General features: G+C 42.3%; 1 protein-coding gene across 1 annotated transcript in view; it reads left to right on the forward strand.

The window, feature by feature from the left end:
- The first annotated feature begins 874 nt into the window (after positions 1 to 874).
- The window catches only part of LOC144732618 (serine/threonine-protein kinase 25-like), a 38,299-nt gene continuing 21,171 nt past the window's right edge, over positions 875 to 18,002 (forward strand). Inside the window, exon 1 of the mRNA XM_078614114.1 lies at positions 875 to 1,249. Coding sequence (XP_078470240.1) covers positions 1,229 to 1,249 — 21 coding nt within the window. The 5' untranslated portion in view covers positions 875 to 1,228. The remainder of the gene's footprint in view (positions 1,250 to 18,002) is intronic.

Raw genomic sequence — 18,002 nt, forward strand, 5'->3', positions numbered from 1 at the left:
GACTTCATGGGCAAAGATTCATCCAAGCAGTGGATTCATTGAAGATTGTGGCCTGTGAATCATCACTTGCATTCGTTTTATCTCTACCATGTGCTGTCTCTCCTATACCAATGGTACTGCCTCATCTGTACATATCGTACATAGTGTACTGCCTCGTATCGCTTCTCATTCGTACTGACTGCCTTACTTGCACTGCGTATCGTCTGTGTTGTCTCAGCTGTGTACGATCTCGTGTGCAGTTGATATGTACTGTAGCTACTTTCTGTACTGCTTCGCTTGTAGTCTCGTCTACGACGTTATCGTGTACCGTGTCCTGTCCCTCGTGTCATCATGTACTGTGTCTCGTGTCTCCTGTGTGCCATCGTGTACTGCATCGTCTGTACTCTGTGCTGTTTCGTGTACTCTGTGATGTGTAGTCTGTGCTCTGTGCCTTCTTGTCTGTACTGTGCTGTCTCGTGTGCACTCTGTGCTCTCGTCTGTACAACACTGACTCATTCGCGATGTTTCCGTCACTCTCATTCCCTCCCTTGCGAGGTGGGGTCGTTAATAAGCTATTTGCATAACATTTGCAAGAACCTAAAGTAATCGATTCCAAAGCAAAGCGACGATTCGTCAACACGTGCCATGTAACGACTCTGCGTCATGCACCACACACCGCATTCGTCACCCAACGATTCAACACGTGTGTCGTAACGTTTGCGGGAATCGATTACCGCCGTCGTTCCTGAATCGACAACGAATCGATTCACCCCCTTCCCTCTCTGGCCCCGCCTCGTGGGCCGGGTGACGCCGTCGCCGCCGCCGCACTACTTTTCCTCTCCCTCGCACGCGCGCTCGCGCAGGGCTACACATCACCGCCGTCGCGCCGCGCCCGCGCGCTCCGCCCCGCGACCCGGCGGATGAATCTATCATGGCGCCGCGTCGCGGTCGTGTTTTGCGGTAGAGGGCGAAGTTTGTCGACTAAAAAGCTTCTCGCTCTGCGCGCTCGCGACTAATTAACGCGGCGCCGACATCCAGGGACCTTCTCCCCCTCGCCCACGGACGTCTACGTCCTCTCGTCCGACGCCCGTCAGAGGGCCGCCGACGCGACTAGGCCTCCGCCTCGCACCGCTCCTCGGCTAGAAGCCCTGCCGGCCTCCCCCTCGCCTCGTCCCGCTGAGCGAGCCAGGCCGCGCCGGTTTGCTACCTCCCCGCCCCCGCGGGGCCCGGGGGTTTGGTTTGCCAAGCCATGGCGCACCTAAACGTACAGGTAACGGAGCCTAAACACCTCGAGCGAAGGGGGATGGTGTGGTAGTCGATTTGGCGATATTAATCGTCGTCTCTATCTTATGTTAGACGTGGTGTGACTTTATGGGGCGGACCCCTCATAGATGTGGAATCCCCTGTGTAGTGTGGGCGAGTGCATGTTCTCCTGTGACTGTGACTATTGCGTGTGTTGATGTGTTGCTGCTCCTCGTTGTATTCTGAGTGTTTTCGTGCCTTGCGAGTGTTTTTGTGTGTAGGGGAGTGCGTGTGTATTCGGTCGTGTGCGAGGGCGTTCGTGTAAACCTCTATGGCTCTCTCCCCGAAGTGTAAGTTTTCGTCCGGGTCTTTACAAGTGTGTCTTTGTGTTCGTCGGTCTCAATGGGATTTCTTCTTGGTCTTATTAAGTGCTTTCACACACTCGCCCCTACAATCGAAAACGTGAAACGGAGGTGGCGGGGGGTGTCTTTACCGTCTATCTGCATGTGTGTATGCGGAGTGGTAGGGTAGTGGTTAACGCACTGCACTACGAACCCGGCCACCGGAGTTTGATTCCCGCACGAGGCCCTCATCAACGGCGAATACCTGCAACTGTTCAATGTTTCTCACGACGTAGCCTTAAATGGGTATCTGATGCGGCGTGTAAACATCAATATTGGGGACACAAAGGCGGTCGAGCGTGGACTGGCCACCACCCCACTCGTGTGTCGTGCAGGCTTTAATAGGAGCTTGCTAAAAACCACTGCCCAAATGTTTGAAAAGCCTTCCAGGGGGTGGGGGGTACACGACTACATTTATATGCGTTTGTCTCGTGTCTGTGTTTTGGTTTTCCTTCGCTCACACGCGGTCATTATTTTCTTGGTAAATCCGAACGTGAATGCCCCTCCTGGGTTAGCTTCTCTCCGTAAATGCAGCGTTTGCGTAATACAATATCAGTACAGTATTTGGCGGCGTATACGCTGTGCACACAGTAAAAAATATCAGCCCGCTCAGAAAGCAGGAAGTGTAAATGGCACACGCACACACTCAAACGAGTGCAATATGGCTAGTCTTCAGTAAAGGTGCCAGATTTTTTTTCCAGCGGCAGGTTCAACAAAATGGCATGGAGTGTTCAGTATCAACGCAAGCTCAAATGGAATGGTAGCTTGAAATCTGGTTTTGCTGCTACAGTTTTGTCGGTATAAAATGGCCCTTGGTTTGTGTTTGGCTGTATGAGGTTTCCCACTCATTGGCTGACTTTCGACATGCCGTCTTGGATCAAATGCATGAACATTTGGGTTCTTAAATCTGATTTGTGTTATTTTCTTTGAACCTAACTACGTGACGTTACCGAAAGACCAAAATAATATATATGGGGTCTTTTCCGGGATAGCCTTTAGCAAAATCTCAACTGCCCAATAATTTTCTCGTTCTTTTGCAACATGGATACGAATGCGACACCGTGTTTGCCAACTAAATAACTCGTCGTTGGTGCATTGATATACTATAAACCTGCACTGCTTAAGGGCATGCAACTCTTAGTTGTGACACGCTTGTGACGCTGGCTGATGGCTGCTGAGATGAAAGTAGAAAAAAGTCGTTGAATTGTTAGGCTTGCCTAATCGCTGGAAACGAGTCCTGCGTATTGCTGCAGTTGCGTCACGCTGTTCGGTTGCCTGGAATGTTGTGTACAGTACATAATTGTCGTGCGGGAACAACGCAAAAGGCCAAACGAATACTACCGTGCTGGAGTTTGTGATGCAACTTGAGCGCGTATAAACATGTGCCTTGTCGTGGCCTGCGTAATAACTTGAAACATTCCTCTCGGATTAATCTGTTTATTTACCGATCCCGGTTTGTAATGTAGGATGGGTGTTTCTCGGTCATAAGTGGTTTTATCGATGATTCATCTCGGCGTTTTTTTTCTATGGCTTAAAAGTCACATGTTCGGCGTAATAGCCTACACCCAGAACTCGCATTCTGTACGCCAATTAGTCACCTGGCCTAAAGCTTGTTCCCATGTTCCATCCAGTAAGACCACCACGGCGTCTAATACGCACCGTAATTATGTGTGTGAACGATCATCATTGGATGGCATCATGTTGGCCTAACTCCCTTTTAGATTGCTGTTGTTGTTTTGCGTTGTGACCTCTCTGAATAATTATTGTTCGTCTTTACTGAGTTAATGTACCGTTTTGCTAAGGACTTACATGCTCCTCCTTGAGGTGGTCATAATTGGCAACGTTTTGAAGAAATATCTTTCATATTGTTGGATAGTAACACAATTATAATACAAAAAGGATTACTGTACGTTTGTGTTATTACTTTACTTGCCTTCATCCAGCAGTAGATTGATAATGGATGATTAATTATCAAATGTCGAATATTAAAATGAACCCACGGCATAGATATACAGTGTCAGATTGTTAGTACTACAGCTATGTGACCTTGACTAATCTCAAGGCATTGGATTTATGTCTCCACCATGAAAATGTAGTCAGCATTTTATGTTTTATATTTAATGTAAGTGCGCAGCACGCTGTGAAATTATAAACACATTTGGCTTCCCACAGGTTTGTCATTCAAGACAAATATTTTCTCAAATAGACTGTTATGGCAACTGGTGAAAATACAATTACGTTCTCATATGTGAAATTGTATACAGCACATAATTTATCACCTTATTTTACCCTTTTCTTTTGAAACGTAGATGGGATTAAACGTTTCCCAAATTGAATATGTATTCTAAGGTGGGTGTGTGGATGCTATTTTGTCAAGCTTATGGTTAAGCTGCGTTTTTTTTGCTATCTTCCCCCATCACAACTTTTGTACGGGACGCAAGTCCACACAACACTGTGGTCAATAGAACACGTTCCGCTGTATCAGAAACGATTTGCCACCACGGCAACATTTACGGCGTTGGACGCAGAGCGGTTATTGGTTGTGAACGAGTCTATGGGGTGAATGCAGTGCATTGTTTAACAAGTGAAGCACAGTGTACAACTTTACTTTTGAATTGAGGCTCGCTAATATTGCTATAGTCGTGCTGGGGTTAAAGGATGGCATTTATGGGTGATTCGGATCCAGAATTGTTGTGCTACACAAAACATCGTCCCCCACACCTGTGCTGCACTATTGAGAGGTTGTGACTTCACCAGATGGTTTAAATTATTCTTGCAGTGCTCCACGTTATGCTTGGACATTTTTTTTTCACTTGCCAGGACACCTCTTATAACTCATGGATGTACAACTTGTGTAGAGTTTTACGAGTAACTACGTAGATATGTAATTGCACAATCGTGTGATTGAGTAAAGACTGAGGGAATACAGTGCACACAAATCTTCACGTAGGAAAGCTTAATGGCCCAAATAGTTATCGTTTTTGTGTGACAAATATGATTTTGGCATCCAAATTGTTTACAGATACATTATTTAATGTATAATATGTGTAAGTAAAAGTGTTTTAAGCTTCTAAATATGTTCACGTTACATTAATGTCTGGTTTTGGCTCAATGCTAGCAGTAAAACTTCTACACTTGCAAATGTAGATCACCATAATAGATTGTGAGTTTTAAGTGTACCTTTTTAATCTTCAGTCAACAACTACTTTCCTGAGAAATTGCACTAAAATGCATCGATTAGGGTTGGAATTGATTGTGGGGAAATAAAACATTGGACATTATCTTTACCAGTCCCTCTTATCACCGACATGCATTGGTTCTTAATGTCTTCACTTGTCATTTCCCTTGATCCAAATGGTGAGGTTTGTCCTTGTAACAAATTAGTACATGGTAGAAATTCACATTTGTTGGACAGCGGGTGATTCTTTATGGTGTGTGTGATGGGAATTGTTTTATGCTGAGGAGGTGCAGACCTGCCTATGGTTTCGTTTATTTCACGAAGGTACAAGTAAATTTCGATTTAAAGCTTTCGTGACTGCAGGGATTCATATTCTTGGTTCTTTCGGTAAAGTCACGTAGAAGGGAAATAATAAAATAATCAAACAAATTCTCACGACGTTTCGATTGCAACACAAGCAATCATCAGCTGTGAAAACCACAGCAAGAAAATTTGTAAACAGTGTTGGTTTTTTAAAATTTTCTTGCTGTGGTTTTCACACCTGATGATGATTGCTTGTGTTGCAATCGAAACGTCGTGATAATTTTATTTTTTATATTTTTATTATTTTATTGTTTCCCTTCTACGTGACTTTACCGAAAGAACCAAGAATAAGGAACAAGTAGTCTGGTTCTGTGGTCTGCTAACTTCACGCTGGTATGCACACCCAAATTGCTAATTATCGTAAATTTTTCACATGCCTCCAAATTAGCTCGCGCTCTTATATAACACAATGATTTTGAAGGCACCTGCACATACCAGTCTCTTCGTGAATAATTCTCCTTTACGCGTCTCTGGTGTAGTTCAATGTGATTTCATGCTACAAAGAGCCGGAGACCACTGGTTGGCATTGACCAGAAGTAATTGACAGATACAGAAATCCCCTGGATATGTTCTATTTTATTTAAAGCATTGTATTGTAGAACACGGCCATTGTAGAACATGACAATATTGTACATTTGTTGTAGTCGCCAGTAACAACCTAACCAAATACGTGAGTTTGTGGGTGAAATGGGGAACATGATTGCAGCTTTGTTTTTGGGCCACCTTTTGCAGCACTTGTGTGTTGTAAAACTCCGTACACACTGTGACCAACAGAATCATGCAAACGATTCAATCTAGATTTGAAGTTTGTATTTAATTGTCTTCATAATATGATTCTACACGTGACACTTGAACATCAAAGGGTGATGTCTACTAAATGGCGAATGCTTAAGCAGCACACTTCTGATGCCTTGCTGCTTGTGATGGCAATCTGATGCCCGTGCCATCTTGCAAGTGGTTCTAAACAATACAGCACTGGTGTATTCGTGACATAAGTTTACACTAAACTGCCACACAACAGCTGGTGCTGATGGAAAATATTTACAAGACACTAAATGGGTGATTTAATACGCAATTGTTTTGGTTGTAAACTTCGCTATATTTAGTGTAGACCTTTGAGAAGTGATTTGTGAGTAGTTTTACATAAAATCATCGGCAGACATGATCTGTCCTCTGCTGGGCAAGGGGCTCTCTGTCTGCCTTTTCCAGCTCTCTCGCGATGCAGCAATCCACGTGTAGCTCCTGCTGCATGAGCTGATCTCATCAATCCGTTGCCACCGTGGGATGTCCTCTCAGGCGCTTCCCTTCCTTTGGCTGCCACTTTGTCCTTGGGCTCGACCGCTGGCCATCATCCATTTCTAACTAACTTTCCTGCAGAAGCCCACATTTTTCAGCTTGTGTGTATTCTCTGTTGTGTTCTTCTTTTTTTGTCTGGCAGTGTCATTAATTCCTAGCATGTATTTCTCAGCTTTCTTGCATTTTTTGTTTATTTTATTTCCAAACTTGTCATTTTCAAATTTCGGTAAATTTTCTGAATTTAATGACCGTGTTGCTGATATATGTGTCATTGCAGATATATAAGTTAATCCTAAAGATAATTGGGAATCGAATACTGGAACATTGATAAGACTAGCAACCACATTAGCAAGCCATGTTTAGGAAATGTCTCTATTATCGACCACATGCATACTATAACATTGTAGACAAAAACTAAATATCAAACTAACATTATGACCATTGTTTTTCAACCATGAAAGGGCATTTAACTCTTGAAATTGACAGTTATCCAAGATTTTGATTTAAAGCTTTCATGACTGCAGGGATTCGAAAGAACCAAGAATATAGTTATCCAACATGTTAAAAAGGTTTAATAAAAAAAACATTTTTACTATCATTTAAGAGCTACACACTAAGATTGATTGAAGAAAGTCTCAAAATAGACAGAAGGGTAGCCGGAGAAGGAGAGATACTAACACCAAGGTTATTCAGTGACGTTGGAAGATTCAATTGGAGAAAATAATGGGGTGGTGTGACCATGGCTCAGCAGTTGCACATTATTCGACTCTTTTGCAGAGGCTCAAATCTCGCAGGCCGCCCTCGCTGTACGTGTGTATTAGCCAACAATTGCCCCGTCCGCTTCACAGTTGTACGTTAAAGATACCTCGATGTAATTTTTTAAAAGTGCAGGTTATTGTGTGCAGGCGTCATGGTCCAAATTTGCTAATTACTCAATTGGGATTACACGTAGCAATACCGCCCTCCTACTGTCAAACTGCTACAGATTGTGAGCCTTTGTGATGAGCTGTATAAGAATGGTGTGAATACCAAATGTACTCGATTATTATCGGTGAATATAATGAACATAAATTGTGAAAATAATACCACGTTAGGTTTACGTATGAAATACATATTATGGTAGCCAATGATAATACACCACATAAACATTCATTCATGTAATAAAGAAGGCTTTAACGTTGTATGAGCAAAACAAAAGTCACCAACAAGATATATGATTAATAACTGAATTGCATCAGATTATGTATGTTGGATGTAAGGTGAACTTCTTTTGCACCTTAGCCAACCATGCTAATCGGAGTATGTATATCTAGGACAATTATTAAAGGCAGACCATGACGAAAATTATGAAAACAAGAGAAAGATGAGTGTAGATTGAAGTACTTCTAGAAAACCAAAGTTATTGAATGAATGGCAACATAACAATGTTCCTGCAGAAGAATTTTGAAACTATTGTTTTGATTGTTTTTGAGCCATTGTAGATGTGTTTTTTTACGCTGGTTGCAATCCAGATTTGTAAAAAGTGGATGCGATATCCTGTTTGAATGAGCATTGGTGAGTTGCTCATGTCCTGTTTACTTGCCCTGAGTCAGTGGTATAGATTCTGCATTCCTAGCACGTTGGTGAGTTTATTCATAGGACAATCACTGTTTTACTTCCCCACAAAGTGGTGGTACTCGTTTTATCGACCCCACGAAGGGATTGAGCCGTGTCAGCCCCCAACCGGGATTTGAACTTAAAATCTTTCGATTACGAGCCGCGCTCACTCTTTCGTTGAGCCACCTGGTCAAATACACATTAGCCTCTTCACAATCTTTACTTCTATAAAGCGAGTGTCTTCACTCCGTCCATTATTAAGAAATTGACATTCCTGTTTTGTTACATAGATACCAGCGCTTCAGCATGAAATATATTCCGATTCGTTTGCGGTGTCCAGAAAGCACTATTTATTGCGCCTTTGTTTTGTAGGCCATTCACGGTGTGTGCTTGCCCGCATATTTTAAAGGGGGCTTGTTGGGTTACATTATTTATTTGAGCATGGGTTAAGTACACATTCTGTCTGCACCATGGTGAGAACTGAGAGTTCTCTCTCTGGTCGAGAAGCCGTGGATAGCCAGACTTTTCAGCAGGGCAGGCTTGACTGGGTGTCCCCTGTGGGCCTGGCCCCTAAGCTAGTAGTGTATGTGTGAACACATTTCTTGAATGTACAAATAACAGTGGGAGTTGCCTCGGAGCGAGCGGATGTGTGAAGGCTGCACAGCATGCACCTGCGAATGTTTTTGAAGACATTTTCTGCCAAAACACAACACTTTGGGACACATGGTGTTCATTGGTATTTGCAGCTTGAAAAAAAAACTGAATGAGAGAGCAAAGTTCACTGAACGATCATGAAAGTATCGCAAAATTGGCAACATAATAAAGAATTTGTAAGTCAAAGGTGCATTTTCTTGAAACTGAGTAAGAGTAGTCCTTTTGAAATGATGATGAATTGATTCGGTGATTAATTTTAACTGTAAATCACAATCTACCTGCATTAAATAGGGTTGCAATGAGTGATATTTTTCAATTCATACTCGTGGCGATACAATTTAGCACAATGATGAAAACGATTCTCAAATTGAAGCATGGCCATGAATTGTGACCGGCCTTGTATAGATGCACCTTCGATTAGCACGGTTGCCTACGTATGGTGCGAAATAATGTCTACATGCATAGCGAGAGGGGGATTGCATTCTTACGATCATGTTCATTAGATTACCTTATTTTTGGTTAATGTGGTAAGAATCTTACATTTTACCTTGCAGAAGTTAGTACATTAATAAAATGTTAATGCTTTTATTGACAAGTTGGCTTCTTTATATCGAACCCTATTAAATATTTTTTTGACTCAGAATTTTGTTTTCATGTTAAATTGGAGTATTTATGGAAGACAAACTACAACATTTTACATATTCTTTGGGTCTTTCGGTAAAGTCACCTTGATAGGTTGAAAGACAATAACAAAAAACTACGACGTTTCTATCACAACACAAGCAAACGCCGTAGTTTTTTGCTATTATTTTTCAACCTATCTAAGTGACTTTACCGAAAGACCCAACGAATATGAATTCCTGCAGTCACGAAAGCTTTAAGTCAAGCAAGATACAACATTTTACCTTTACAATTCTGTTTTAGTGTATGCAGTGCATGAAGGTGACATTACTCAGCTTTTCAAAAAAAGTTTTTATCGTTTTCAGTTAAGGATGTAACAAAAATCTCACTTTGCATAACACTGTAGTTTTATATGGGGTTCAAGGTACCCAGCAGCTTGGTAAAACTAGTGTGGGCAACATAAACAATTAAGACACTCCTAATGTACTATCTTCATTGCTTACACTTGTGTTTTGAGCCACTGAAACACCCGCTACCATGCCTTAAAGTAATCTGCAAGTAGTACCGCTTATCGCAGACTCAGACGTTTATAGACCATAAACAAGACAGCACCTGGTGATATTGGTCTAGACATTGCCCTAATATGGTAGCCATGTGGCTGCTTTAACGTAACACATTGGCCATTCTCAGTCAGACAGTGGTTAACAATGCGCTCTGGGGGTGCATCGGCAATGATTTTCACGTACGCTCATTTAAATTCTTGTTGTTACACTTCCGCTTCTGCCCAAATGACCCAGAAATGGGCCTGATCTCTCTCATCCGATCTTAGGAAGCTAAGCGGGAAGTTGCCTGGAGAGTGATTGGATGGGCAAACACCGTGCACAAAACAGGTGTTGTAGGCTGCTGCAGGTCTACGTTGGCATCAGGGGGCAGTGCAGAACAAACACATTGTTTAATTGTACTATGCCCCTATGTCTTAGTCCCCACCCCCCGACCGCATTCACCAACCCGCATTGATCGACATGGCAAAGTATGGCCAAATAACCTCAACCCGCAAAGCATGTAGTGGCCTTCATCCAGCAGTGGATTTACAAAAAGGCATATACTTGTAGTTTTACTAAATGTATTAAGTCGTAGCATCATGCGAAGTAGAGTATTTTGTAATTATGGTGTTGAGCGTGTTAATATACTGTATTCACACTATGGAATCTTATATAATTGCATACGCTATCAGCGATCGTGATATTTCCTTTCAAGATGCTTATAAATGAAACCCGTTTAGCAGAAGTTGTTTAGTCGGAAATATTCGTAAGTGTATGTTACAAAGGCATTACTTTGGTTTCTGATGCGTCATTGAAGCATTTGTTGAAGTGTATTTTTATTATTTTATTTTCTAGTACTTAAAAACAAAGCAAAACCAGTTTGTATCCCATCTATGTACGTTGAACTTCTTTCACACCGTTCACACCATACTTAGCCAACCGTGTTAATCAGAGGTGTGGGGAAATTGACAACAAACTCAACACAAAAATCCGTTTCTAAAGAATTTCGTTTTCAATGTAGATTTAAAAGTGCATAACTCCAGTGGCTTTCTCATCGGAAGGAAGAGTGTTCCAGACGGCCGCAGAAGCTCAAAATGGTTTTCTTATTTGTGTAAAGATAACAGCTAAAAGAAGCTTAATTGGTAAGGGGTTTCCCATGCCATATTTTACATATATCGAGAGAAAACGTTTCATGTGGAATTTAGATAATCTCTTGGTGTACCTAGCAGGAAACATTGGTGCGTATTAATGTTTTGATGTGTAATAAGATTATAAGAAATGTGTACACACACACCATGAGCAAGTTCTGTTCTTGCCCAAGTGATGAACACATGCCCATTGTAAATAAAAAATACGCCGTTAACATTTGGTGATTTAAATGTGCTCCTTTTGAAGTGCGTTCTTTTAATGAGCCATTATCCTGTATGTACTGTTGGACACTTACATTCCAAGTAAGCAAGACGGGGTTTCCCAGTTGTTTTTAACACTATCAATGATTATTCTAAATAGTTAGTCAGCCATGTGTATTGCACATAATGTTGGCTTATTATAGAGTTGTTTTAAAAACAAATATGCACACCGATGTCACCGTTAAAACTATATGCTGACTAAAGTGTATAGATTAACATCTCAGCTATCAAATGTGGGTTTGTTAGGCACGTTTAGTAGCAGCTGCACTAAAATAGACCTATCTTGGTTCACTATAGGCTACTGTTTCATCCACTCTTCAAAGCAGCACACATCTCCTAGCTTTAGCCACTTGCTTTTCAGAGGGTTTCCCACATTGTGCTCGCTGATGTTGCTCACTGATGTTACTCACGCCATTGGTCAGTGTCTGCCCTAAGAGGTGGGAATGGTGGAGAAGTGCCCTTTGAAGTTGGTGTGAAAAAGAACTTCATACGGACATGGGAAATTACCGCACTTAAGTGCTGATTAACCCTTCATGGTGACTTCCTGCTTTGTTCCTGACTTTGATGCATTGGGAAACATTGATATTTGTATTGTACACACCAATCAAATCGTTGACAATGTGGTAAATATAAAACTAAACTTACAGGGTAACTAATAAATGTAAACAAGCAATATGTCTTTAAAGGGCTATATTTTTTGCATAATTTGAAACAACCAAGTGAGTCAATCACGCTTTCTGTGTGACTTGTTGTTCTGGCATAACCCTCATAACCCTCAATGAAACTGAATGTGAGCTGTTGGTTAGGCATACTGTGTAGTATGTAGGGTGACCGAGATAAATTGTCCATAAGAAAGTAGGATAGTGTTGTGCACGAGCCGATGGACGTTGCAAATTAAGTTACATTCTGTAGTTAGCAGGATGCAGCAGTGGCTAGAAGATAAGCTTGTCGCCACCCCTACAACCATGCCTAGACTTGGGACGGCGGGGATCTGGTGGGTGTGAAACATCGCCATGCATTTCCTGTGGTTAGTAGCCAGTCGCAGTTTCCGCCCTTAGATTTGGTGCCGTTGTGATAGCAAGCTCAAGAGGAGACGGGTGTTTTGTCATCAACACCCCGCTTGAACACAAGACACTATCCGCTCCATGTGACCGCAGATGGCCTCCGACCTCGAAGTTTTGATCGTGCTGTGTTCTGGTGTCAGATGTACGCGTCGCGTGTTTGTTGATGCGCACCTAAGAATAAAAGGGGGGCCCATGCAAGCATGCGCACGCCACGTAGAACACAAATAGAACGCACGGCAAGTCCGCACACTGCACGCAACGCTTCGCACTCACCAGAGACACGTGCGTGACACACACCACCCACGCCTTGCTTGCCCTGTGCTCATGAGAAAGTGTTTTTTTTTCTTCCCAAATGTTCTTTTTCATGGGCCGTAACTATTGGAGGGGCTCTTATGTTAACCTTTTACCATCCTTAACAAGTTTAAAGAAATGCCAGTAAATAACTTGCGTCGCTTCATTTTGTCCGAAAGTCAACACCGCCTTTCCATAAAGCCCTTGTGGCAGCTTCCACAGCCACAGATGCACACTTTAGTGTCGTAAGCTCAAGTGCGCGCATTCGTTTTGTTTTCTAAAAAAGTTTCACGGGAACGCAGGCACTTCCTATTTGGTATATTTCCACCTACGCATCTTTCGGAGGACCTCTATAGCCACCACAGCAAAGAGTTCAAGTCTACGTTGGATATTTGTGGGATCGCATTTTCTCTGCAGATGAGCATCGTAGTTGTTTAAACAGTAGAGAAACATGCCGTTTTTTTCACGTAGAAATCGGCGATGACCAAAGGCAGCTTTTTTTTAACAGTGGACGAGTACACGGCTACAATCCGTTCACTTGGGGCCATTATTTCTTCGACGATGATGCTTTTTATGCCTTTGTTGGCGGCACTCGTGTGGCTTGGCAGATGCAAGTCCTCCCCCCATACAGTGTTTCCAGCCTTTCTGTGCACCAGGGGTGTGGCAGCATAGTGAGTGAAGTAGAAAGCCCATGAAGGAATAAGTATGCATAGGGCTCAGGCTTGGCATGGAATACCTTGGCTTGCTGCCAGTATTTGATGTGAATAAGCGTTTCATTTGGATGACTTAAATACAGTGCGATGTAAATGTAACGTATTTTCCACATTTTAGTGAATTAATGTTTCAGGTTTTGTTTAAACAAAAAAATACCTCTTCGCTGCGTGTTGACATGCCCCACGCGGACAATTCTCAAGCCAAGGCTTACCGCTCAGGTGTGTCACGTGCATGTAATACAAGGGGTTTATTGGGAAGAGAAAAAAACAAACACTGGGGAAATCGGGCGTGCAGAAAACCATAAGATCGCCGTATCAGCGTAATGTCACCTTTGGTAAGGAAGGCACCTTTCATCAGCAGTCTGGATAAAACGAAGGTTATGCTTTAAGTGCATTTGCGCCAACTCCTGACTTGGCTGTATTGTAGTTTTTTTGTTCCACTTGTTTAGGCCTGATTGGTTGCATGTTGTTGCGTAGCCATGCGTCCTGGAAGCTCGTATCCTGAAGCCCGGTGGTGATTTTGCTTACTCCGGTACGATGCGGTCCTCTTGAGATCAAAATGCCGCATCGTGTGGGAACTCTTCCGCGCTCATGTTTAGCATCCGAAGGGTATGACTCGTGCAAAGGGTGCATCCAGTGATGCATTCTAAATACAGTAATACCTTGATATACGAAGTCGATGCGTTCCTGAAGCTTTGTTCCTATATTGCAACTTCGTATGCACTATTGAAACTTTTATAACAGTACTATGAGGATGCCGTTCCCAGCCTTCGACAATTTAGATTGAAAGTGGTATTTTATTTATACTGTACAGTGTTAAAATATTAAAACTGACATAACTAAAAGAAGCATTGAATAAGCTATTTTATTCTTATTTTTATTGCACCGTAGATCAGCAGCGTTATTATTTATTCATTTTAGTGTATTCTTTTTATTTAATTTCAGCTTTCTGTGTGAAATAATGGGGGGGGGGGGGGTGGAATCCGGAGTTCGTAATTCCGTAGCTTTGTTTATCCGAATATACGCATATCGAGGTTTTGTGTTTTTAAGTCCTGAATGAGGTTAGTGTGGCTGGTAGCCTTCACTCAGAGGGAGGTCGCTCCTTTTTTTCTAGCTGCCACCGAGGGTCTGGAACTCCACTCACCTCAAGCTTCTGTGATGTTAACTCTCTGCTCCTTGTTATAAGTCCAGACTTGAGAGACCTCCAGCCCCACCGTCCCCCTCTGCCTATAAATGGTCTGTGTCTCTCTCTAAAATATACGCCAACTGTTTCTGTACAACGTCTTGAGATGAGCAGCTGCATATAGGGCAGGGGGGGTCCACATGCGACTCTTGAAGGGACCCACCCACCGTCCCGTATTCCCCCACGCAGTGCATTGGCGGCCCTTGAAATATTCTGTTTTACCAAGTTCTAAAAAAATGCCTGCCCTTGTTTTGTTTGGTTTGCCGACCTCCGATGTAGAGTACTATATGAGTACACGTGACATGGCGCTGATAATAGGAAGGTGGTAATTACACTCGCGAGAGCTGGATCCAACATTGTAAAGAACTTGGGAACCTCCAACGCAAAACCCCACCTTGTTCGAGTTGAAGCTTGGAATGCGGCAGGTCCTGTGTGTACATTCGTGAATACGTAAGTGAGTGTTTTCCTGAATTCCCTTCCTGGCGTTCTCTCCCCCCCCCCTCCTTTTAGCCTCTCCCTCCACCACCACCTCCCCAAGTTTTTTTGTTCCTCGCTTCCCCGCCCCCAACAACCCCCCCTTTACTTGCCTGGCCTCTCTCTCTCTCACACACACACTAGTCGATTACATCATACCTCCGTGAAGACGATGGTTATTCACCCCGTGGGCGGCGGCTACCATGGCAGCCCACGTCATGTTTGCAGCAAGTGCAGGCTCTGGGAAGTTTAATCCTCTTGCTTCCGATGGACTAGACCCTAAACAATCCCCCTAGGGTTCAAACAGCTGTGTGTTTGTGTTTATGGAGAAAATGCTTCCACCCCCCATGTGTGTGTTTATTTTCTTTGTAATACTCTTGCCATCATACCTGCTTCTTCATAATCAACGTTTTTGGGTTTAGATCGCGTTATTTATAAATGTGTCGTAACCCTCCACCACCCGACACGGCCAATCAGTAAAAATGTGTCACGTTGACAAAAGACAAATAGTTCACTGCTTTAGCCCACCGGTGTGTTGAAGCCACAACATTTACAATTTGAGTACGACGTTTCGCTGGTAATTGCATCCAGCATCATCGGGCAATTCGCCAGAATGGTGAGGCACTGCTGTGTCTCCCGTTCTTATATAGAGCAGCAGCAGGGTGACGTCATCATTAACTCATTAACTCATCAGGTGCAAAGATTCAAGGGGGGAGTGATTGTAATTATATACTAGATTAGTAATCAGGCTATTGTTACATGCGAGTTGTAGATTAGTAATCATTTGGAATGTGTTTTATTGTGATTATGCTACATTAGTAATCAGTTAATGTTTGTTTCCCTTATAAGGAATTGTAATGTATCTTATTTAATAATACGCTTCCAGGCCGCACTAAGCCTGTAGTTGTCTGAGCGATTAAAGTTATTTCTGTTTCTTTCAATTTCAATGGATTCTCTAATTAGTCTTTGCCAGTAGTAACTAGTTTTACACAACACTTCCACGTTGTCAAAATCAATTGAGTGTCCCTGTTGGCATGCATGTTCTGCCACTGCCGACAGTTGTGTTTGTGATAGTTTAATATTTCTCTGGTGTTCTTTTAGTCTTACACTAACGTTACGCCCTGTCTGTCCAATATAGCATCTGCCACATACACAATTAATCCGATATACACCTTCTGTTGATAATTTAGGTAATTCGTCTTTAGTGCACGTTACTAGTTGTTGAATTTTGTGTACTGTACCAAATCTTACTGTAATGTTTTGCTTTTGCAAAACACGGGCTAATTTGTCAGTTACTCCTGAGATAAATGGTATTTTTATTGTTTTAATAATCTGATTGCTTTCAGCAGTGTTGCTTTGCGATCGTGATTTGGCTTTTAGTGCTCTGTTAATTTGAGCATTATTGTAGCCATTCTGTCTTAGTGCTTCTTTAACATGTTTAATCTCTCTCACTAGACTTTCACCATCTGACACTGTTTTAGCCCGATGTATGAGCGTCTTGATAAGAGAGGATTTCTGAGCTGGGTGATGATGTGAATCTGCATTCAGATAGGCAGTAAGATTTGGTACAGTACACAAAATTCAACAACTATTAACGTGCACTAAAGACGAATTACCTAAATTATCAACAGAAGGTGTATATCGGATTAATGGTGTATGTGGCAGATGCTATATTGGACAGACAGGGCGTAACGTTAGTGTAAGACTAAAAAAACACCAGAGAAATATTAAACTATCACAAACACAACTGTCGGCAGTGGCAGAAGATGCATGCCAATAGGGACACTCAATTGATTTTGACAACGTGGAAGTGTTGTGTAAAACTAGTTACTACTGGCAAAGACTAATTAGAGAATCGATTGAAATTGAGAGAAACAGAAATAACTTTAATCGCTCAGACAGCTACAGGCTTAGTGCGGCCTGGAAGCGTATTATTAAATAAGATACATTACAATTCCTTATAAGGGAAACAAACATTAACTGATTACTAATGTAGCATAATCACAATAAAACACATTCCAAATGATTACTAATCTACAACTCGCATCGTAACAATAGCCTGATTACTAATCTAGTATATAATTACAATCACTCCCCCCTTGAATCTTTGCACCTGATGAGTTAATGATGACGTCACCCTGCTACTGCTCTATATAAGAACGGGAGACACAGCAGTGCCTCACCATTCTGGCGAATTGCCCGATGATGCTGGATGCAATTACCAGCGAAACGTCGTACTCAAATTGTAAATGTTGTGGCTTCAACACACCGGTGGGCTAAAGCAGTGAACTATTTGTCTTTTGTCAACGTGACACATTTTTACTGATTGGCCGTGTCGGGTGGTGGAGGGTTACGACACATTTATAAATAACGCGATCTAAACCCAAAAACGTTGATTATGAATAACATTGGTCGCGAAAGCCTACGTGTTAAACATACCTGCTTCTGTTACAATCCCATATTTGTAACTTTCTTTTGTGTACTATCAATGGGAGGACAGATGCTGGTGTGGTATTTTTATTCGTATTATTTATAGAAGCAAACTTGTTTGCTGAAGTGCTAATCGCACTGTAATTTCCCATAACAACAGTGTGTTTGTGTGTGTGTGTGGTTTTTTTCCCCCTTGGCAAACTGACACCACCACCACAGTCAAATAGCAACGACCAGCTGTGAACTGATGGCCACAATGGTTGCAAGGGGGGGGGGGGCTCTTTGGAGTGTTGAACACTTGAGCACATGTGGGGGCATTGGACAAAATGACACCAAATTTCTCTTTGAAATTATATTTGCAAGTGCATACATTGTTGTCCATTGTGTGGGAGCAAGATTTAGTTATCCTTGGCCAACACAAGTGTATTGTTTACAATCTCCAGGTTGTTGACTTAGGTACGTTTTCCCCCTATGTTATTTAATTCTTGACATATACATGAAGGTCACAAAACAACCAGTGCTGCCAGGCCATGATTAAGGCAAACTGTTTGTGATGACGTGTGTGT

This window comes from Lampetra planeri, chromosome 43, assembly GCF_965212315.1.
Source record: "Lampetra planeri chromosome 43, kcLamPlan1.2.h2, whole genome shotgun sequence".
Classification (NCBI taxonomy): Eukaryota; Metazoa; Chordata; class Hyperoartia; order Petromyzontiformes; family Petromyzontidae; genus Lampetra; species Lampetra planeri.